General features: G+C 39.7%; 2 protein-coding genes, 2 long non-coding RNA genes and 2 pseudogenes across 4 annotated transcripts; 5 read left to right on the top strand and 1 right to left on the bottom strand.

Moving 5' to 3' along the window:
* The first annotated feature begins 912 nt into the window (after window positions 1-912).
* Window positions 913-4560, top strand: LOC115733817 (annotated as a pseudogene).
* A 1189-nt stretch (window positions 4561-5749) lies between these two features.
* LOC125314075 lies at window positions 5750-8022 on the top strand (annotated as a pseudogene).
* A 5560-nt stretch (window positions 8023-13582) lies between these two features.
* Window positions 13583-17267, top strand: LOC125314074 (telomerase Cajal body protein 1-like). Its single transcript, XM_048275529.1, is given in 13 exon segments — window positions 13583-13837; window positions 13945-14007; window positions 14126-14181; window positions 14365-14445; window positions 14566-14639; window positions 14892-14974; window positions 15266-15372; window positions 15685-15730; window positions 15732-15814; window positions 15890-15936; window positions 16748-16800; window positions 17023-17107; window positions 17181-17267. Coding segments are annotated over 13 exon segments (1044 nt in total). The 5' UTR covers window positions 13583-13658.
* Window positions 17268-17405: 138 nt separating this feature from the next.
* On the top strand, window positions 17406-18392 carry LOC125314390. The gene is made up of 2 exons (XR_007197884.1): window positions 17406-17467; window positions 18008-18392. It is a non-coding gene; the product is annotated as an uncharacterized LOC125314390 (long non-coding RNA).
* A 799-nt stretch (window positions 18393-19191) lies between these two features.
* LOC125314387 lies at window positions 19192-20165 on the top strand. The gene is made up of 2 exons (XR_007197881.1): window positions 19192-19366; window positions 20134-20165. It is a non-coding gene; the product is annotated as an uncharacterized LOC125314387 (long non-coding RNA).
* Window positions 20166-22381: 2216 nt separating this feature from the next.
* On the bottom strand, window positions 22382-23248 carry LOC125314073 (disease resistance protein L6-like). Its single transcript, XM_048275528.1, has one exon. The coding sequence runs from the start codon at window positions 23246-23248 to the stop codon at window positions 22382-22384; it is 867 nt and encodes a 288-aa protein (XP_048131485.1).

The raw sequence follows: 23248 nt of genomic DNA, 5'->3' as shown, positions 1-23248 counted from the left end.
ATTGTGAAAAAAGCGTTGGTACTCGTCCCCCGCGCGATCTCTATGATGGAGAAACTTTGGGCCCCCACATTTTTTTGTCACTGCGGATACGAGGGTGTTGGTTTCATGATTATGAGTTCAGACTTGACGATATACCTTCTTTGGTGAAAGCCAAGTCAGATTTTGTTGCGTGCAGTGACAATAGCATGCTCTTCGACTTTTTCAAGGGACTCGATTAGAAGCTGCGCGGAGTTCCTGCAATCGCCATTAGCTCTATTAGCGGTTGGTATTTGCAGGTACGAGCTCGGTATTTTGTACGCTTTTATGAGGCATACTCGGGTTGAATTGCGTCCGCGTGATGCGAATCCACTCGAAAAGGATGATGTGGTGGAAGATGTGTTGGTTCGCCGCTTTGAAACAATCACCGTGTAAGCGCGAGTGGAATTTGGACGAGAGATGATGAGTTCTTTGCAAAGGATGCGGAACTCATTGCGGAAGGTGGTAACATCAGAAACGTAAGAAGAGGTCGAAGACATTATGTGGTAACGGAAAAGAAGAACTGTGATAGAACACAAGCATGATGGAGGCCACAATTTATAGAGCCAACAATGCCATCGTTATCCATTAATTTGAAACACTTTAAAACGTTTAAGGACATTTAGGATGTCTCTTTTCCTCCGCTGATGTTTCTCCGTCAATTTCTATTCTGCGCCTCAGTGTTTTCGCCATTGTACTTTGCTTGCTTGCTTAATCAGCACTTCACTCCACTTCATCGGAACGGCCAGGTGGATATGCTTTAATGAAAATACCAGCTAGTTAATCCACTGAAGATGGAAAGAAAATTTGATTGCACCACTATAAATATGTTGACGAATAAAATACTGGTCAGTCTCAATGTATTTAGTACCCTCAGGAAAAATATAATCCTGAGTTATGAGTAGTGGGGTGGCTTTTGGGGCGATGATTGCCTCTTCTTTTTGGGCTGTCGTTGAGTCACCGGATGGGACTTGCTTTCACAGTAGCTCAGAGGACAATACCCTTTGTGTGTTCAAGTTGTAAGTTTGTTTTGGGACAATGGTGGCGCTTGCTGATTTTTCTGGTCCTTTTTATGTTTGTTCATTCACGAGATGTTGCGCTGTTGGTGGTACTTTAATTGCTCTGTGTCATGATTAGACCAGACCACGGGGGTGATGATTGCGCAAATGCAAGTTCTTCTGATGTTGATCAAGGTACAGGTCCTCAAGGCATTTTGTAGTCACGTAGAGTGTGTGTTTGTTTCTGTGTATTTAAATAGCTTGAAAGATGTTAGCTTTAGGACTCTTGAGACTATTTGCCAGTGATATCTATAACCAATCATTCGCAAATTGAGATAATGAGTGGTCTGTGTCTATGTGGTTGCAGATTCTTTTCCAGCGAATCTTGTTGTCACAGAAGGGGAATCGGTTTATGATTTCTGTTGGTATCCATATGTCTGCTACAGGTAGTCTCGTAAAATTTCACTCTTTTCTTTTTACTGTATCATGTTTTTTTTTTTTTTCAGCTATAGTTATTTCTCCTCCGGTAATTAGCCACAGCTAGAATTGATTGAAGATTTTCATGTTTCAGACTCAGTTAGCTGTGTATTTGCTTCAATTTCTCGTGATCATCCGATTCATGCCAGGGATGCTACTACTTGACAGGTCAGAATTGTTAAGTTTAGTTTATTCAAGAACTCCAGGGAGACTTTATGGAGGCCGTATAATTGTTTCAGGTACACTGAAGTTGTAGACCCCGAGCTTATCGCACATCTTAAACATGCTTTATAGCAACTCTGTTGTCTGCATACCCCTTAGCTTCTCCTTTACAATCTTCCGAATCCAGCTTCGTTTTTAATTGTCTTGAAAAGAAACAAGGAAATTTTATTGACTTGTGGACTTGACATTTCAGCTACGTTGCACATACAGGGCTTTTGATGCTGTGGATGAAATTACAGCTGCATTTTCAATTACATTTAATCCTGCGGGGAATGAGTAAGGTTAACATTCCATTTTGAAGACTCTTAAATTCCCTCATGTCAACAGTCCACTCTAATTCGCCTCGAAATTTTCGTAGGAAATCGTACATTACTTTACCTTCTATTGTTGAAAGAAATCAGTATTTGGTGATGTATGTTATGCTCTGCTAACCGAATTTCGGAATGTCGGTGTTTGGTTGCTTAGTGGTTTTTGCGGTTATCATAAATGATTTACTTTTTCTCTTTACATAAGGTCTATTGCATTTTAAGTCTATAAAAGTTTCAACCTACATCCTTTGTTCATGCGTAGGAACTTTCTGGATATAATGAATCCATAAGAGTGTTTGATGGACATCGCCCTGGTAAAGAATTTGAGAAGCACTCAAACACTTCCAAGGAAACAAAGAAGGTCAAACAGGTGCGTTGTTGTGCTTGTCCTGAATTAGCTATTTTTGTATGTTTGTCAAACAAGTTAAATAAAATAGGATTTAGAGGAACTGCAGTGGAGAAAAATTGAGTGTTTCAACTTCAAAGAATTACTTTGGATTGTAAGGCTGACTTTTTCTGTTTTATTTTGCAATGGGGCTGATATACGATGCATGCAAAGGAAAATAGCAGATCTCCTAAGTGCCTTGGATTTCCTTGTTAATTTTATAATGATTCAAGATAATATTGCGATCACAAGATAAAAGGAAAGAATTGGGTATCTTACTCTCTATTGCTTTTGTGCAGGTATCATATCTGCCATTGCTTTCTCTCCAATGACCAGACTGCAATCTACGGAGAAGATAGCATGGAACTCTTATGCATTTTACATGGTCAACAAGGTGGGGTTACCCAGGTAAGTGCCGGATGATTGGATTTCCCTGATGTGATGGTTATTTCTCAAGAAATTATAGGGTGATAAGCTTGCAATTTCAGGTGTTATTCTGGAAAGATGGAAACTACTTGTATACTCGAGGACGAAAGGTATAATGCTCTAAACCTTCTCTTTTTTTTTCTTGGAAATATATATAATGACTCTCTACCATTCTCTCTCTCTCTCTCTCTCTCTTGTGCAATGGAGTGTGATGGGAGCATTTTATTTGGACATTTTCAGAGTTTTTGTTATCTATTAATCAGATAAAAGTTGGGGCAATTACCTTGTGATGATGAGGGATTGCATTCGTTTGTTGCCTCTAGGATATGCAAATTTGTTTAAGATGCTACTAATAGTGATAATCATGGAAAGATATCCTATTTTCATGTCTTGAACCTGCTTGAATGTTTAAGGTGTCGTCTTTGGCATATGCAAAGTCTATCAGATTGGATATACCCAAATATTGAGCCAGAAGAACAACAAAGGACAAGATAAACGTGGAAAACTTTTCTTTTAGGTGGAAGGGAATGGCTTTGGTTTGAATTGGGGGTGGGGATTGTGGCGAAAGAGGAAAAGGGAAGAGGGGGGTTCATTGAAAGTGGGGGATTGGGGGAGGGTGAGTTAGTGCATGATCCCGCCCTGTTCTTTCCGGACACAGTGACCTAACAAGTAACCAGGCACTTGCTAACATGGGATGTGTGTTAATTGGTGATGCCGGACAAGATAGGGGAACATATCTAATTCTTATATCTAATCACTCTCCAAATGAATGCACAAACATTTTCATCTCAATTCTGTCTTTATCCCGTGATCAAACACAGTCTAAGTTCTCAATTTGTGCGAAAACCACTGTAGTGTTTTGCGATGGACTAAAATTTGAGGAATCATGGTAAACATTCTTTATGTATTATTTACTTTAGGCACATCTGTATCTGACAAGGTCTCTTCTTAGATTTCTTGTAGGACCCTTTTATTATGTGCTGGGATGTTCGCAAGGTTGTTGATGTTGTCCACAATTGACAATTGTTTTCTAATGATAGCAAAGCTCCTGTTTCCATCTAACTGAATAACATATTTTGAATGAAATTTTGGGTCATTGGATAAGAAAGTAGAATATTTCTGGCTAATATACCTTTCCCAAGACTCAGTTTTTTCTCTCAAGTAATTGCTTTTGCTAGCATTATTGTTTTCTCAATCATTGAAGTGACTTTCTTTTGTCCCCTCTATTGACTATATGGGTTGTGACAATCATCTGAAGGTACCAACCGGCGCATCTACTTTGATGTTGAACCTTTAGGTCGACATCTTGGTATAGGTGGTCGGGTATCATGCCAATTTTACATTTAGAATGAATATATATCGTAAAATTGTCTACTCTTTCTAACAGTCTATATCGTAAAATTGTCTACTCTTTGTAACAGTCTTTGCCTTCAGGATGGTCTAGTTCATACGTATGATCTTCAAACTGGCCGGTGGATTTCAGTGCGCATCGTGTCCGATACTTCATAATTCAAGGGTGGGTTTCTTGTCCACTTATGCGTATCATGTTTAGTTGTATATGATTTGCCTGATTATGAACATTTCCTTGTCTTCCGCAATAATGCAGATACAGCAAATGGTTTCTCTTTTCACCCGTTTACGCTAATGGTCGCTTCTTCTTCAGGGCACCAGAGATTTTGAAGTTCCCGAGGAGGATGATGCAGTTTTTTATTTGAAGGGTATATCATAAACGTCCACCACCTTGTGCTTTTCACTTCGCCTTATTGGATGACTTGGTGATTGTGCTTAAGTCAATCAAAATATTGGGCGCCCTAGAAGATCCTCCATTGGGTTTTTTTCTTGTTCTTGTTCTTCATTTTTTGCCGAAGTCCCAATGGTGGGTCTTCTAGGTCCCAATCTTTGGATTTTTCTGTAGGGAAAAAGATTTACTTACCATCTTGAAGTTTTTGTTGCTAGATTTAACAGCCATCGTCTGTCCTATATAGACCTATCAAATAGGTGAGCCTCGTCGAGTTTAGGTGAGTCAAAAATGGATTCGACACAAGTTCTCTCTCTCTTCAATTTATGGGAAATGATTTCTACGATTCATATCCGCCCGGCTGGGATCTTAGAAACAAACCCAATCTAGAAGCAAACAACTAACTTCAAATAAAAGCCCCAATACGACAAGTTTATTAAGCATCTTAGACACTACGACATGCTTAACGCATTTAAGATATTACTTGTCACACACACAAACAAAAAATGTGCTTCGACATTTATTACACGTACCAAAAAATGTATCTACAACATGTGGTATCAATCCAAGCAAGTGTTGACGTGTCTACGAATGTAATAAAGGCATTGGAAGGTTCAATAAGCGACGACGTACTTATTATATGCGTTTAAACATGTCCCATTTGTTGATGACAAGGTATTGATTAAGCTTCAACCGAGCACGCTCATTTGGGCGCCGTGTAAACACATCACGTTGAAAATTCCCGGCCTGTTGGAGGTGGCGTGACTCTAGAGTATGTTCGGATGTAGAGAGGGGTGAGTGACAAGTATGGCGATGTCGATGTCGATGGCGGGGTTGACAAGGCATAGAGAGTAATGGATGTAGGAATGTAGGAAATTTGTCATAGTGCTTGATGAATGAAATACATACAGAACGAGTTATACATAATTAGTATAGATTAATTAACACCCTTTTTTCACTAAGCTTAAATTTAGTTTTTGTCCTTCCAATTCATTTTTCACATTCGCGGCCATCTAATTTTCATTCTATTTTTTTAATTTTTCTTGTTTAATGGAGCAAAGGAAAATTACTTGATTATCCTTCACCTTCGTCCTGCTACGTCGTCATGTAAAAAGACGGGAAAAAGTAAAATCCTTCGAATCAGCGGGAAAATCCGCGGAAACCCTAGGATTTCAATCCCATGGCGGAGACCTCCGTCCACGGCGGCGACAGGCCCAATCGCACCGAAGGAAACCGAGATCCTCCTCCTCCTCCTTTGAGCCCTAGGGATCTCATCAGCGCCTTGCCGGACGCCGTGATCCACCACATCTTCTCATTTCTGCCGCTCGAGGACGTCGTCAAGACCAGCGTCCTCTCCAAGCGCTGGCAGTCCATTTGGACCAGCACAGCGCACCTCGTCTTCAATAGAGACCACGAGCCCCTTAAACTATCGGACCTGTCGTCCCTTGTCGACAGCGTCCTGCTCCAGAGCACCTCCCCGACGGTGAAGAGGTTCCACGTCATCGGCTTCGAGTGCGACGTGGCCAACTCCCCAAAAAGGTTGACTTCTGGCTCCGCTTCGCGGAGGCGCGCCGCGTGGAGGATCTCTGCCTGTGGCTGAGCGATCCGCTATTCTCGTACACACTGCCTCGGTTCGTGTGTTGCTTGAGTTGGTTGGTAAGTCTGGAAGTCCGTTTCTGCTGTTTTTCGTCGGGTACTAATATCAGGTGGCCTTGTCTTAAGGTCTTGTCTATAAAATACGCTGAGTTGAGTGATGATATTTTGGAAGGAATTCTCAGGGGAAGCCCTGTTTTAGAGTCCCTCGAGTTGGAGTATGGCGGGGGGGTTGAAGAACATTAGAATAGATTCAACGAGTGTGAAAGAGTTGGTATTCTTCCGCCACGATATTGTGGAGTACTCGAACATGGAGAAACTCTGGGCTCCGCATTTGCTGTCGCTGCGGGTATCAGGGTATTGGCCTAATAGTTCCATGCTTATACTTGAGGATGTATCATCTTTGGTTGAAGCCAAGTTATATTTTCTCGAGTCTCCTGTGAGGAGGATGCCCTGTGACGTTTTCAAGGGACTCTATGAGAAGCTGCGTGGAGTTCCCACAATCGCCATCTGCTGTCCATGTTTGCAGGTACGAGCTCAGTATTTTTACCTCTATAAGACTTGCTCGTGTTGAATGTGGTTGGTGATTAGCACTGTTGTAGTGCTGTTTGTTGCCCCGGTTGAGCAACTACAGCTCTCCGTGGCATTCTAGTCTTCCATCAAGATGTATCATTGTGAACTCGTAGTCGTTGGAGACAGAGTCAGGGTATAAGGTATTTGGATGGACTTTAATTTTTGTTAGTCTTCATTCATCTCATAACAGGAAAAAGGAAAAGAAAGTATAGTCAAAATTTTCTATGTTGCTTGCTCAATGTTCTTAGATTCTGTCCCTTTGGGAGATGGGAGGAGTGCCATCTCCATTGTCAAAATGTCAGAATTTGACACTACTTGCACCAGTTCATCATTGGGAACTTCCTGGGATAGCACACCTGCTACGAAGTTCACCGTGCCTTGAAAAATTAGTCATACGCCTGGCTGCCCGCAGCAACGTGCTGGTTTGTTCCTTTGCTATGATACTTTCATCTCGCTTCTTGTGCTGAATTTTCTTTTGCACAAATTTTTAAACAGTGAGTTAAAGCTTTAGAAGCACATGCAGATGATCAACTTCAAACACTTACTAGTTTTAGCAATTGAAAATTGCCTGTAACTTCGGTCAGTCTACATGACATCTGTGCAGCTAAAGTAACTGCAGTGTTTTACTGGAGGTTCTTTGGCTGCCATGTAGGTTTGGATCTTGAACTAATAGGGTAGCAATGAGCACCTAGAAAGAGAAGATATTTTATTGTGTGGACGACTTTAAGAGCTCAAATTGATCAAGACTCGATACAAAGTAAAACTAACTAGCATTTACGGTGGGCAAATGAAGGTTGTTTGTTTGATATTTTAGTGAGCCGTTGAATTTTTTTTTTTAATCCTTGTGGACCCACATCTAGTGCAAAATTTCTTACATGGGGTATTCATGTGCAGTTTGAGCTACATGAATCCAAAGACGATTTTAACTTTGAGGAAGGAGATTTTTTGTGCTCAAGGAAGGGGAACTTTGAGTGCTTGGCGAAACATCTCAAGAGAGTTGAGATAATCAGCTTTGGAGCTGATTGCTTTCGGTCGAAACATCTGCTCGCACTGATTAAGTTTCTTCTTGAGGAAGCACTTGTTCTGGAGAAGTTGATTATCAAGGCTGAATTGCCCGCGCATTATGGACTAAGACACCATGAAGCCGCTGTTCTTTGGGAACTACTTGGCGAACGCCAAAATGTGCTCAGCTATCCAAGAGGTTCCCAAAATGCTGAGGTCATCATCAATCATTCTTTCAAAGAGGCGTCCTTTTTTTCAAAGCTGTTTTGGTGGCAGGACTCATAGAAACCTGGGAAGTGAAATTCATGGCCGAGAGCTCTGCCCACAGCATAATCCAAGGCAAATTTTCGTGGCGAAACCACCGAATCTTGCAATACGAAGCGAGCCTTCTCCTTCGAAACGAAACGAAACGAAGCAGGAACATTGACAATTTTATCTCCATGATTTCAACGACGCCTTGCACGAAGCCATAAGCCGCCACATCTATCCTTCTTGCAGCATTGGACATTTTTAAGACACTGCGTCCTATCAAAGCGGTGGCGATCCACCTGACTATTGCCGCCGACGTCCTTTTTTGTTTGTAACTATGTGCGCGAAGATGCTTAAACTAGCAAGACGATCCAACCGAAGCCTTGGTAGAAATGGTTCTGGCCTGTGGGCCTCGGCCACAATGAAGAGGGTTTAGGATCAGAGATATCCTCTATGGGAAGCCAATTGCCCCATAGATTTCCTCCATATTATAACTTTGATGAAGATGAATTATGATGTCCGCCATCATTCACTGAACTATGTGCCCTTTTTGTAGGGTATGATCATCATAGCCTCTGCGGGAGAGTTGGCCGAGTGGTGCAAGGCGTAGTTTGAATCCCTCTCTTTCCTTATCTTAAATTAATTTACCAACATTACTAACCACAATGTGTAAAATAACAATGCATACCCTGACTTCAAAACTTCAAACTTTCTTTGATATAGATTCGATATTCCTAATTTCATTTTTGTGGTACGTCAAATATCGGAAATAGCGGACAATGGATGAAATCTCCCTACTGATTATGATAAATTAATGGGATAAAAAAATCTCCTAAAAATCTCCTTATCTAGGTTAATCTTGGCAAAAAGCACACCCACATCAAAATAACCCTTCTTTGAAACGCTCTGGTAATGCTTCCGAGTTGAAACCAAAATCATGATTCAAAGCAAGGAGCCATCTCCTTATCGGCAAGAAAAAAGATAGTCGACTAATTGATATTATCCCAATGCAAACTAAAAAGAAAAAAGAAAAAAGAGAGGCATGTTGAGTCTTTGAAGTAGTTCGAATCATTTTAATAATAATAAGTTTGATCTGTTTTACCAAGAAGGTCTACAGTTCGAGTTCGTATAGCCCTAATATAACTAATATTATAGTTTGTTATAACTAATAGAATGGTATAGTTAAGTAGTATATTAAAATTAAAATAAAACAATAATTTTATATAAAATATAACCATTTCGATTTTTTTTTGTGTATTCATATTTTTAATCCGAAGAAATAAAAAAAATATGAATTTTATTTTTTTTAATTCCTTTTGTTCATTAGAAAAAATTCATCCAAAAGCAGGTGAAAGGGAGAAAAGTTTATTTGTTTTATATAAAAGCACTATCTATTCATAACTACTCTATCTATATATAAAAAAAAAATCAAAGTAAGGTTAATGTAAATATGATTCCAATTGATAAATATTTAAACAAGACATGTACAAGAACGACCCGATTTTTCCACCAACTTAAGTTATGAGTGGATTAGTACTTATTGATCTCAAGTCCGTAGTAAAAATGATATTTTTGAGGATACACTACGGTATAATTTGGACCCCATAGAGTTAAAAAATATGTGAAATTGGAACCCGACCGAGCGAAAATTGCACCTCACCCCTCTCTCTTCTTTCATGGACGACACCTCCCTCCCCATGTGGCATAGGAACCTTCAAGCCACCATCTCCTCTTCCTCTTCTTCTTTTCTTCTTCCTCTTCTTCGTTCTCATTTCGTGACGACCCCACCGAACTCTCTTCCTCTCTCAATTTCACTCATCCGACAGCTCTAGGATATCAAGCAAACCAACAAAAGTAGCATGCAAAGAACATTGGCAATATGCAAGCCGAAACCCAAGATCCGAGAGTTAAACGAAATAGAAATCTGCTCGCCTGGACTCCTACGCGAGAGGCCCACCACGAGACCGAACCACCGTGCCGCTGTTAGCTCGTCCTTCCATCCACATGAACACAAGCAAATCACGGAACTACTGCAGGAATATCACCAGACCGCTGCTTTGTGCTCCTCCTTCCACATGATGAAAATAAACGGTCAATGGAAAATATTTTTATTACCGATATAAATTTATATCTAAGTATTTGCATAAACGATGAAAATAATTTATGTTCATTAGTTTTTGTAAAAAATAAAAGTGATCATTTTGAGAAAAATATTTTTAAAATCATTTATTTTTCACGAAATAAATGGAGCCTTAATTTCGAGTTTAGTTTATTATCATTTATTCCCATTTTATTTTAGCTCCCTTTAACGAACTCAAAAGAGGGAGGTTCAACGAAGCCAAAACTCAAGAAAAGTGTCATAGCTCGTGCTCGATGCTCTTCAACACCTGTGTAGCATAAGAGTGCGAGAAAATCTTATCTTTTGAGCTAGATAGTTGTGGAGTCCAAGCTAATCACACATCTTAGAAATGGTTCATAGTAACTCTGTCATCTGCATATCCCTTAGCATTTTCAATTGCAATTATGGGGGGAACAAGTAAGGTTAACATTCTTTTTTGAAGACTCTTAATTTCCTTGTGTTAAAGGTCCATTCTATTTCCCCTTGAAATTTTCTTTTGAATTCGTACATTACTTTTTACCTTCTATTGTTGAAAGAAATCAGCATTTGGTGATTTTGATTATACTCCACCACCAGAATTTCAGAATGTCCGTGGTTGGTTGCTCGATTGTTTTTGCCGTTATCATAAACGATTTAGTATGTTGGAGCTAGTCTCTTTACGTAGGGTTTATAGCATTTCAAGTCTAATAAAATTTCAACCCGCATCCCTGGTTCACGTGTGAGATCTTTGCTGCTTATAACAAATCCACTAGAGTGTTTTGACTTACGTCGTCCTGGTTGGGATTTTGAGAAGCACTCAAAACTTCAAGGAAACAAAGAAGGTTGGAAGGCTGACTTTTTCTGTTTTATTTTGCATGCAAAGTAAGATAACAGATCTCCTCAATGCCCTGAATTTCCATGCGTATCGTTATCCAAGATAACATCATGATCACAAGATAACAAGGAAGAATTGAGTATCTTACTCTCTATTGCTTTTATGCAGGTATGATATCTGCCATTACTTTCTCTCCAACTCACGATCACAAGATCCCTCGTTCCCTTCCTAAAGCCGGACTACTGGATTCGACAGAGAAGATAACATGGAACTCTTATACATCTTACATGGTCAACAAGATGGGGTTACCCATGTGATGGTTATTCCTCAAGAAATTATAGGTGATAAGCTTGCAATTCCAGGTGTTATTTTTGAAAGATGGAGCGAAAGGTTGGATGCTCTAAACCTTCTCTTTTCCTGTCCTTGGGAACAAATACAACGACTCTCTACTAGTCTCCCTCTCTCCCATGCAATGGCGTGTGATGGTAACATTTTAATTGGACATTTACAGAGGTTTTGTTGTCAATTAATCGGATAAAAGTTGGAAAAAATTACTTTGCGATGTTGAGTGATTGAATTCGTTCGTTGCCTCTAAGGTATGCGAATTTATTCCATCTGCTTCTAATAGTGATTATCATGGGAAGATATCATTTTTTTTTTCTTTTAACGTCTTGGACTTTGCTTGAATGTTCTTTGGTTTTTATACAAGCTAATAGGAGTTATGGTGTCCTCTTTGGCAAAATGCAAAGTCCCATCAGATTGGATATACCCAAATATGGAGCCAGATATAAAGTCCCAACAACAAAGGACAAGATAAACGTGGAAAGCTTTTTCTCTTATGTGGAAGGGAATTTGCTTTGGGGTTTGAGTTGGGGGTGGGGATTGTGGCGGAAGCGGAAAAGAGTGTGCATGATCCTCCGCCCAGTTCTTTCCAGCACACGTGACCTAGCAACCGACATGACACTAACTAATATGGGACATGAACTAGGATAAGATAGGAGAACATGTCTAATTCTTTCATGTACTAGCTCTCCAGGTTGAATCGAAAAGTTTTTTCGTATCAATTCTGTCTTTATCTTGTGATCAAACACAAGAATCTTAAGTTCCCAATTTGTGAGAAAAACCACTGGAGCATTTTGGATGGACTTAGCATTCACGAATCATGAGCAAACATTCGTTAAGCGTTATTTCTACATTAGGCATGTTTGTCTCTGACAATGTCTCTTCTTAAATTTCTTGTAGGACCCTTTTATCATGTGCTGGGGGTGTTCGCAAGGCTGTTGATGTTGTCTACAATTGAGTGTTGTTTTCTAGGGATAGCAAAGCTTCTATTTCCGTCCAACTGGATGACATATTCTTCCCGAAATGTTGAGTCTTTAGATGAGAAAGTAGAATAGTTTCTGAACATGCCTTTCCTAAGAAGGGATAGGATCCATTGGCAGCGAGTCGATTGCCGAAAACTCTGAGTATGGTCCTCGTCGGATTTGTTGTGGTTCGCCCTCGCTTGCCCAACCGAGGGCATCCCTCCCCCGAATCCAGCAGCTTCCACCAGTCCGATGGTAGCGGGAGGAGGAAAAAAAGAAAAAAAAAAGTAGAAAAGTAGAAAAGATAAATAAAAAGTAAAAAGACGAAATTGTCCTTTGGCCGGCCAAGTCAAGCCCTTCTTTGAGACTAATATGACCACTTCATGCTTTTATTTGAGATAATGACCACTTTAGGCTCTTATTTAAAGCAAAATTCATTTCAACCCATTATTTGATAAATAAGGGCACTTTAGGCTCCTAATTGAAATTTTTCCTTATTTATGTGCATTGTTGGAAGGTCACACGAAATCCCGAGTATCATAATATGTATTTTATTTCACGTATTTATGCTTAACTATATAGACATCGTTACAATTTGATTTTAGTTTCAACACAACTCCTTGTTTTCAAGTGAAGCAACAACTCCTTGCGGTGCTCGCAAATTTATGAATAAGCAAGCAAGTAGCTCCTTCGATTGCGTTTGATTTCAAATGACAAACTCGAAGTGCTTCTTTGCTGCCCAAAAGAAGTAAGACGTGACTCTTAACGTTGCCATTTTAGGGTTCCAAAGAAAATACCTCAATTCTAGCTACCGTTTCATTCGAAATTTTAGACCCTATTTTTTTGTTTGATGGAAATTTTACACCCTATTTTTTATTTTTTATTTTAGACCCTATTTTACTTGCATAAATTTTTACCCTAAATTATATCAACTGTAATACATTTACCCTAAATTTTTTTTTGTTACATAAAAAATCCCAAACTTTTTCTTATGACACCGAAAATCCTAAACTTATACCAATGTGACATATTTATCTCAAATTATTTTTTTATGACATCAAAAATCCTAAACTTGTATTCGCGTGACTCATTTACCTCAAAATTTGGAATAAATGTGTCATATGCCTACAAGTTTGGGGTTTTTGGTGTCATAATAAAAATTTTGGGGTAAATATGTCACATGGGTAAAAGTTTGAGATAAATGTATTATATGGATATAAATTTAAGATTTTTTGTGTCATAAAAAAAATTAGAGCAAATGTATCGCAACTAGCCACATAAAAGCTGCCTTATTACTTGCCCTTTCTTTTGGCCCATTGGCGGCCTATGCACTTGTTGGAAAAATCAGATTTCAACTCGCCGGCGACCCCTCGAGAAATCTGTCACGGCTCGTGCTCGACGCTCTTCAACACACACTCTTTTCTCTCGCACGAGGATGGTTGAAGAAGAAGAGCAGCGTCAACTGAGCCCGCTCGACGAACCCACAGTGGCCGCTCATCAAGACTACTCATGGCCCGCGATTCGGTTCGATGTCCCTCCTCAAAGAGCCTATCATTTCCACAAACAGTTCAGAACTGACCAGAAGCCGAACAACTTTCTGAAAGGCGTCAAATGGTGCATAATTTTTCGTTTTCCCTTGATGGGTGTTTGGTTGTCCGCATTCTGAGTAGTGCTGTGGCTTTTGGAGCGATGATTGCCTCTTCTTTTTTGGGCTTCGTTAGGTCACCTGATGGGACTTGCTTTCTCAGTAGTTCAGAGGACAATACACTTCGTGTGTTCACTTTGTAAGTTTGTTTTGGGACAATGGTGGTGCTTGCTGATTTTTCTGTTCCTTTTGATGTTTAGTAGTTCACGAGAAGTGGCGATGTTGGTGGTACTTTAATTGCTGTGTTTCATGATCAGACCAGACTATGGGGTTGACGACAGCGCGAAGGCAATTTCGTCTGATGTTGATCAAGGTACACATTCGCAAGGAGTTTGGGGTCATTTATTATGTGTGTTGTTTCTGTGTATTTAAGTAGCTTGAAAAGATGTTAGCTTTAGGACTGCTGAGACTATTTTGCTAGTAATATCTACAACCAAATATTAGCAAATCCAGACATTGGGTGGTCTATGTCTCATGTAGTTCTCTTTGGTTGCAGATTCCTTCACAGCAAATCTTGTTGTGACAGAAGGGGAATCGGTTTATGATTTCTGTTGGTACCCATACATGTCTGCTACAGGTTGTCTCTTTAAATTTTACTCTTCTTTTACGTAACATGGTTATATTTTCAGCTATTTTTAATTTTCTTCTGGTAATTAGCTACAGCTAGAATTGAGTGTGGAAGTTTTTCATATTTCAGACCCAGTTAGCTGTGTATTCGCGTCAACTACTCGTGATCTTCCAATTCATGTCTGGGATGCTACTACTGGACATGTCAGAATTGTTAAGCTTAGTTTAGAGGTTTCAAGAACTCTAGGGAGACTTTATGGAAGCCATATAGTTATTTAGGGGTACACTGAAGTTGTGGACCCTGAGCTTATCACACATCTTAGACATGCTTTGTAGCTACTCTGTTGTCTGCATACCCCTCATTTTCTCCTTTACAATCTTCTTTGTACAACTTCTGTTTCAATTGTCTCGACATAAAAGAGGAAATTTTATTGACTCGTACAATTGACATTGCAGCTACGTTGCACGTACAGGGCTTATGATGCTGTGGATGAAATTACAGCTGCATTTTCAATTGCATTTAATCCTGCGGGGAACAAGTAAGGTTAACATTCCATTTTGAAGACTCTTAAATTCCCACATGTCAACGGTTCACTCTAATTCCCCTTGAAATTGTACATTACTTTACCTTCTATTGTTGAAAGAAATCAGCATTTGGTGATGTAGGTTATGCTCTGCTATCCGAATTTCCAAATGTCGGTGTTTGGTTACTTAGTGGTTTTTGGGGTTATCAAGAATGATTTAGTTTGTTGGAGCTATTCTCTATACGCTGGGTTTACAGCATTTTAAGTCTATTAAAGTTTCAACCTACATCCTCTGTTCATGTGAAGGATCTTTGCTGGATATAACAAATCCATAAGAGTGTTTGACGTACATCGCCCTGGTAGAGATTTTGAGAAGCACTCAACACTTCAAGGAAACAAAGAAGGTCAAACAGGTGCATTGTTGTGCCTGTCCTGGTTTAGCTGTTTCTTTATATTTGTCTGACAAGTTAAATAAAAGAGGAATTCAAAAACTCCAGTCGAGAAGAATTGAGTATTTCAACTTCAATGGAATACTTTGGATTGTAAGGCTGACTTTTTCTGTTTATTTTGCCATGGGGCTGATATACAATGCATGTAAAGGGAAATAGCATATCTCCTGAATGCCCTGGATTTGCATGCTAATTATATAATGATTCAAGATAATATTGAGATCGCGAGATAAAAGGGAAGAATTTAGTGTCTTACTGGCTATTGCTTTTGTGCAGGTATTATATCTGCCATTGCTTTCTCTCCAGCTCATACTGGAATGCTGGCAGACTACTGCAATCTGCAGAGAAGATAACATGGAACTCTTGTACATCCTACATGGTCAACAAGGCGGGGTTACCCATGTAAGTGCCAGAAGGTTGGATTTCCCTTATGTGATAGTTATTTCTCAAGAAATTATAGGTGATAAGCTTGCAATTCCAGGTGTTATTTTCGAAGATGGAAACTACTTGTATACTGGAGGACGAAAGGTAGAATACTCTAAACCTTCTCTTTTCCTTTTCTTGAAAATATATAGAATGACTCTCTAACATTCTCCCTCTCTTTCTCTCTCTCTCATGCAATGGCGTGTGATGGAAGCATTTTATTTGGGCATTTCCAGAGTTTTTTTATCGATTAATTAGATAAAAGTTGGAACAATTACTTTGTGATGATGAGTGATTGAATTCGTTGTTGCCTCTTAAGATATGCAGATTTGTTTAATCTGCTACTAATGGTGATAATCGTGGAAACATATCCTTTTTTCATGTCTTGTACTTGCTTGAATGACAAGCTAAATGTGGAACGCTTTCCTCTTAGGTGGCAGGGAATGGCTTTGGTTTGAATTGGGGGTGGCGATTGTGGCGGAAGAGGAAAAGATGAGCGGCTTTTTTTTAATTATTTTTTTTTTTTGTTTTTGTGGGGGAGAGGGGGGTGGTGGTTTCGGTTGGTAGAGAGAGAGTGTGTGTGTGTTCGCGTATGATCCTGCCCTGTTCTTTCCAGACACAGTGACCTACCAAGTAGCCAGGCACTCACTGATTTGGGATGTGTGTTAATTGGTGAAGCCGGATAAGATAGAACATATTTAATTCTAGTCACTCTCCAAATGAATGCACAAACATTTCGTCTCAATTCTGTCTTTTTCCTGTGATCAAACAGAGTCTAAATTCTGAATTTGTGCGAGAACCACTGTAGTGTTTTGGGATGGACTTAACCTTCAGGAATCATGGTAAACATTCTTTATGCATTGTTTACTTTAGGCATGTCTATCTTTGACAATGTCTCTTCTTAAATTTCTTGTAGGACCCTTTCATGATGTGCTGGGATGTTCGCAAGGCTGTTGATGTCGTCTACAAGTGAGTATTGTTTTCTAATGATAGCAAAGCTCCTCTTTCCATGCAACTGAATAACATATTTTTAATGAAATGTTGGGTCTTAGATAAGAAAGTAGAATATTTCCTGCTAATATGCCTCTCCCAAGGCGGATTTTTTTTCCCCTCAAGTAATCGCTTTTGCTATCATTATTGTTTTTCCGTATCATTGAAGTGACTTTTTTTGTCCCTCAATTGTTTATATAGGTTGTACCGGTCATCTGAAGATACCAACCAGCGTATATACTTTGATGTTGAACCTCTAGGTCGATATCTTGGTACAGGCGGTCAGGTACCATGCTGCTTTTGCATTTGTAGCGAACTATATCGTCAATAGTCTACTCTTTCTGACTCTTTGCCATCAGGATGGTCTAGTTCATATATATGATCTTCAAACTGGCCAGTGCATTTCAGGCTTTCAGGCTGCATCAGGTCTGATACTTTGTAATTGAAGGGTTTCTTGTCCATTTATGCGTATTGTGTTTAGTTGTACTTGATTTGCCTGATGATGGACATTTCCTTGTCTTCCGTGATAATCCAGATACAGTAAATGGCTTCTCTTTTCATCCGTTTCTGCCGATGGCTGCTTCTTCTTCTGGGCACTGAAGATTTGAGGTTCCTGAGGAGGATGATGCAGTATTTCATTTGAGGGGTATCATAGATGTCCACCTTTTCCTGTTAAAGCTTGCAGCATATTTCACTTTGCCTTGTTGATTGATCGCCTTGGTGATTGTGCGAATTCAATCAAAATATTGGGCCCTAGAAGGTTATCCTCCATTTGGTTTTTTCTTGATCTTGTTCTTCCCATTTTTCCCCAAAGTCCCCTAGAAGATTGTCCTCCATTGCGTTTTTTCTTCTTCTTGTTCTTCCCTTTTATCCCCAAAGTCCCACTTGAGGGTCTTCTACAGACCAATGTTTGGAATTTTCCTGGGGAAAAGATATCCTTTTGTTTTTCAAGTTCTTCGGCGAGCTAAGATTATGCCATCTTGAAGTTTTTTTTTTGCTAGTTTCAACAGCCATAGACTGTTCTGCTTTTCTTCGATGATGTACTTGGATAAAATTTGTTGCAAGTTTAATTACACGGATTAGAGTGGATATCTCTTGCCAGCCGCGCATGTGGGCACTCTCCTTTGATCAGCTCAACAATTTACTGTTGCCCTTCGTTTACATTGTATTGTCTTGTCTTTTGCAGGTGATGAGAACTGTCTCTCAATCTGGAGCTTTCCTTTCGATTCCGCACGTAACAGCGTGGATGATGGAGATGGAGGTGCTGATCTTGAGGCTGCGTCCCCTGAAAAGGGGCAACAGGATTCTTGAGAATTCTTAAAAACTTTGCATCAATCTATATCACGTCTTTCACGGATCGGAAATATTGAATGATTGATGGCAGAGGCAAATCCATGATCTGCAGTGATTCAGCAATGTTGAGCTCTCGCGATTTGTAACGAGTTATAGCGATTTGCGGCATAGCTTTGGGCAGTCGCTCAAAGTAGAGTATGAGTTTGTCTCGGCTGGGGTTTGTTTCGATGTAACTAATGTATGATGAATGATGATGACCAAATGATAATCTTTTCATGCAAAGGGTACTTTGATAGGATTTAGACGAAGTATTGTTAAACTTGTCGAAAAGCAGGACCGGTCCACGGGAAAATGTCGTGGCATACCGATTCTCTCTTCGTTAGGGCAATGTACATGTGTTTGGTCGTCCGATTAACGTGGTATATCCGACTAATTTTCGTAGATATGCATATTGATGATTATTATTCTCTAATGCGTCACATGACTACAATCGTAAGCATCATGTCTTATCATGTGATGGGTTAAAATGGACAATAGTATCTTTTCATGCACAGGTGTGTCAAAGAGCTCATTGGTGGGCTTTGACGCCTATAGCGAGTCGGGTCGGGTTGGGTTTAGATGGGTTGAAAATGTATCCGATCCAAATCGACTTGTTTTTTTTCATGCCAAAAGATTCTAGTGAGCCATCACCGACTCGTTTTGGACCTAACCAAAATCGACTCGTTCGAAACAAAAATCTAACTTCAAATGTCAAGGTGAGCTAAGGTGCCCTCGAAGCCCATTTACCTGTTCGACCAAAAAAATAAAATAAAAAAGAGCTCATTAACCTTAAACGCGGATCGTGAGCACGATAGACACTGCCAAAGCCCAATTAGTTCTTCCATTGCCCTTTTCCCCTTAATTAATTAATCCAACTATCGTGTAAACTTTTTTTGGGCAAAAAAGTAAAAAAATAAAAATAAAAAGAAATAATTTATTGGCTTGTGGGTCCCACTCCGCTTCCGATCCCTTTAAATACACGACGACACGTTTCGTTTGGGCCCCTCCTCTCTCTCTGTCTCTGTCTCTCTTTCTCTCTGTGTGCCGGTGCTGGTGGTTCAGCTTCAGAGCCCGGTGGCAATGGCTTCTCTGAAACGCGAACCTTCCGGAGAAGACGAATTCGAGCAGAACCTCAAGAGGACGAGACGCGGCGACGCCTCGGAGTCGAAGCCCGACCACCGTGTGGCTCTCAACCCCGCCGATTGCAACTTAGGTACCGCCTTTTCCCCTTCGTTTTCCCCTCCTTTTTTTTTTTTTCTGTCTCTTCGTACTTTTCGTTGATCGTGCCTGCTTCGTAAGAGTGTTTCTCTCTTTGATCGTTTGTTCTCTGACTGTTTTGGTGATATACGGAGGAATGATCGTGACACGTTTCTTTCGTTTGGTCCGAGAATTGTGCGTGCGAGGGGTCAGATGGAGTTCTCGATCGATCGTGTGTTGGCTTGGTGTCGTCGATTCTATCGGTCATGACCGTGATTGCTTGTGCTGTGCGTGGTCAGGAAGCAAAGTGCGTGTGTTTGGGTCGGCTGCGCGAAGTTCAACGGAACAGTACTGTCTAGTGACAGTTTGGTTTTTAATTTCGTGTAACAGAGAGATCAAATCCGAAGAAATGTCCATTCTTGTTAAGACTAGTCAAGTGTCTTATGGCATCCATAGTTATGTGAGTCACTGGTGTAATGTTTTTTTGAGAGAAAAGATGGATGGTCAATGTGGGAAATATCCGTCAATTGCCTCATTTTGTGGCATACGTTCTGAATGTTCTCCTCTAGTATTTTTCTCAGTCGAGGATGGTGTTTGGCACGGTTGTCGAAAAGCATACAATGGAAATATATGAGCCTATGCATGGTGGTACTTGTGCTCTTACTTCACGTATGTCTTTACCAAAGTATCAAGTGTATTGTCGTTTGCATATGTCAAAAGGTCTAAACTCTTTCTTGTTTTGCTGACCGAACTGATGGTGCAAACACGTATTCCCTCGTGCAGATTTTAATGTGGAAGGCAATGGGCTTCGAGGATCCGCACTTCATGAGAAAGGGTTTGCTTATTGCTGATCTGGTGCGCGTGCTAATGCTGGAATATTGGAGGGAGGATGGGGGGGGGGAAATACTGTTTTGGCTGCAACGTTGTCTCAACTCAGCCAGTTGAAATGGATGACACTCCCCATGACAAGCAGCATCTTTGTCGTGTTGGTGTCTCGACTGGGGACAAACCAGTGGGAAGCCTTGGAGAAAGCTCCTGCAGCTTTGGATATGGAGGGACTGCAAAGTTTTCAACTGAAAACGACTTTTTGGATTATGGTGAAAAGTTTGGAGTTGGTGACACGATTTTCTGTGCTGTTGATCTTGAGAGTAAGCCCCTGGCGTCCATAGGTTTCTCAAAGAATGGTAAGTGGCTGGGAGTTGCGAAGCAGTTTGATGCCAGTGGGATGGGTCTTGGAGTGGATACTGCAGCAAGTAATGTACCGTGGAAATCAGCGCTCTTTCCGCACATACTATTGAAGAATGTTGAAGTAGAGATGCACTTTAGTCTTGAAGATGGATTGGTTCCCGAAGATGGTTTTAAGCCTTGGGCTTGTGCATTTGAGGATCAGAAGGCCATTCTAGGTCCTGCTTTCTCTGATATTAGCTGCTGTGAAATAATGATGGTGGGATTGCCAGCTTCTGGAAAAACTACTTGGGCTGAGAAATGGATCAAAGAACACCCTGAGAAGCGATGTGTTGCTTGGAACCAACCTTGTTTTGGATCAAATGAAGGTTTGATTTTGTTCTCTTGCATATCTAGCCTCTTTGTGTTGCATTTATGCTCATTTCTATCGCTTCTATGTGGAATCTTGACGCAGGTTCCTGGGCTCAGGCGTAAGGAAAACTACGGTGAAAGGTTCGATCGTCTGATGGACCGAGCAACCGACGTATTTAATATCCTATTGACAAGGGCTGCAATGTGCAAAATCTAAAGTTGATTTGATTAATTTTAATAGAAATATATCTTTCTCTCAATACTAATTTCGTGTATATTACTCGTCTATGCTACTTACGCGATCAATAAAAAAAGAACAAATACTATTATTTTCCATTGGAGTGATAATAACTAATTACAAGAAACTGAATGTTCTGATAGTAGTTATATTAATATATTATGTACCTATTATTTTACTAATATTAGATATATTAATATTCTCTACAACTTATTATAGTATCATGAATTTTATTTTAACTATAGATTACAATTTGATATATTCATAATCATAGATGACTGAGCTACTCAAGTACAATAAATAAAATTAAACAAACCTATTAACTTTGATGTATATTAAAAAAAGATTAATTGTTGAAAGCGCAAAGCATTTATGAAATGTGAAAGAGGAAGCTAAGCCCAACTTCTTTTTACTTGGGACAAAAGCAGCAAAACCTTTCAAACGTCTACAAGGCCTAACCTTCAGAATCTACCACAAAAATAACATAACCTTTCAAACGTAATAAAATACAGGCTAACCATAAAATCGTAGAACAAAGCTCACACCCTCTACAAATTTCATCAGTAATCATTGTTAAATCGCCATGGGTAACCGCCATTGCTCATTATAGTACCATGGATGAATAGCGAAATGGAGTCATGCAAAAATACTGAAACAATATTATAAAACAGTACTTTTTCAGTTGTAAAATTTATCTATACAATTTTAGTCGTATCTAAAATATATAACATATTCGTTTTTCTTTTGGTTATTTTAGTTTATTTAATCAACGAAAGACATAATAAATAGACATTGGCTTAGAATTTGTTAATAAATGAATTGGCTCGAGATTATACATCGGTCGCACGTTGAGATTGCATATGAGTTCTAGTCTGTTAAAGCAACAACTCGAGTCAAATCAAATGATGGATTAAAAGTACTAGAGTCAGAATTATGATTAAATTCACAAATGCAAATACAATCACATACTTCATGGTCATTGCATAAAATACGCTTGATGCTACGCTCGCATGATATTCATGTTCCTATCTTATTCGGCAAGTTTTAAATAAGTCATGAGAAATGCGGGCATCTTAGTCCTATTATATTAACTTTAACATCTATATATTATTGATTTTTAGAGGAAGCACTAAGTAGTGAACCAACATTACTCTAACAATAGAATGTGGACTATGAGAGCAAAAGAACGGAACGTTTTACCTTCTTCTCCTTTAGCATTTTCTGGACTTCTTCAGAGTCCCATAGCCTGCTACGGTTCTAAGGCTCCCACTGGTTTTCCTCGCGAATTAATTCTCTACCGAGATCTCTTAGTTGGTCATACATTCGCAGCTCATGATCATCTCCAATTTTTATTAATGACATGAATCTCAATACATCAATTCCCTCCTCAAGGAAAAAGTGACAGGCCTCCCACATGTAGGATGCGATTCTCTTGTCGGTGCCAATGAAAAAGCAAGCGATATCCAAAAATATTTGCTTTTGTTCGTACTCTAATGCATCATAACCGATACTTAACTTTTCTCTCACTTCCTTAGGAGGCACTTTTTTTAACTTGTCTATTGTATCTCTCCAGAATGCTAGCTTTTTTCCACACAAGAGAGAACCCAAAACCTCAAGGGACAAGGGAAGTCCTCTCGTGATGGATACAACTTCATTCGTGAGGTCCTTAAATTCCCTTGGAGGAGAATCCTTTCGAAACGCATGTTTGCTAAATAGAATCAAAGACTGATCATTATCCATTTCCTTAAGGTCATAGGAATAGTCCACCCCAACCTCTTCAAGAATGCTCTCGTTTCTGGTGGTAATAATGATCTTACTTCCCGAAGAAAACCAATCACGTTTACCAGCCAAACGTTTCAACCGAATGACATTATCCACATCATCAAAAAGAACGAGGATCTTTTTACCTTTAAACTTGGAGGAGATGAATTTAGTCCCTTCATCCTCATTATGAACTTCATTTTCTCGCTTAAATATATCAAAGATAAACTGATTCTGCAAGCAATATGCACCATTATGCTTCCATAATTCTCTTATATCGGGAATGAAGCTGTGATGCTTGAATTGATTGGAGAGCTTGTTGCAGATGGTTTTGGCAAGAGTGGTCTTACCAATGCCTCTCAT

This window comes from Rhodamnia argentea, chromosome 3, assembly GCF_020921035.1.
Source record: "Rhodamnia argentea isolate NSW1041297 chromosome 3, ASM2092103v1, whole genome shotgun sequence".
Classification (NCBI taxonomy): Eukaryota; Viridiplantae; Streptophyta; class Magnoliopsida; order Myrtales; family Myrtaceae; genus Rhodamnia; species Rhodamnia argentea.
The sequence above is the reverse complement of the archived record's forward strand: the minus strand, read 5'-3'. Positions and strand labels throughout refer to the sequence as shown.

Bases quoted from the DNA above. Each gene is read 5' to 3' on its own strand.
- LOC125314073 (XM_048275528.1), bottom strand. From the start codon at position 23,248: ATGAGAGGCATTGGTAAGACCACTCTTGCCAAAACCATCTGCAACAAG.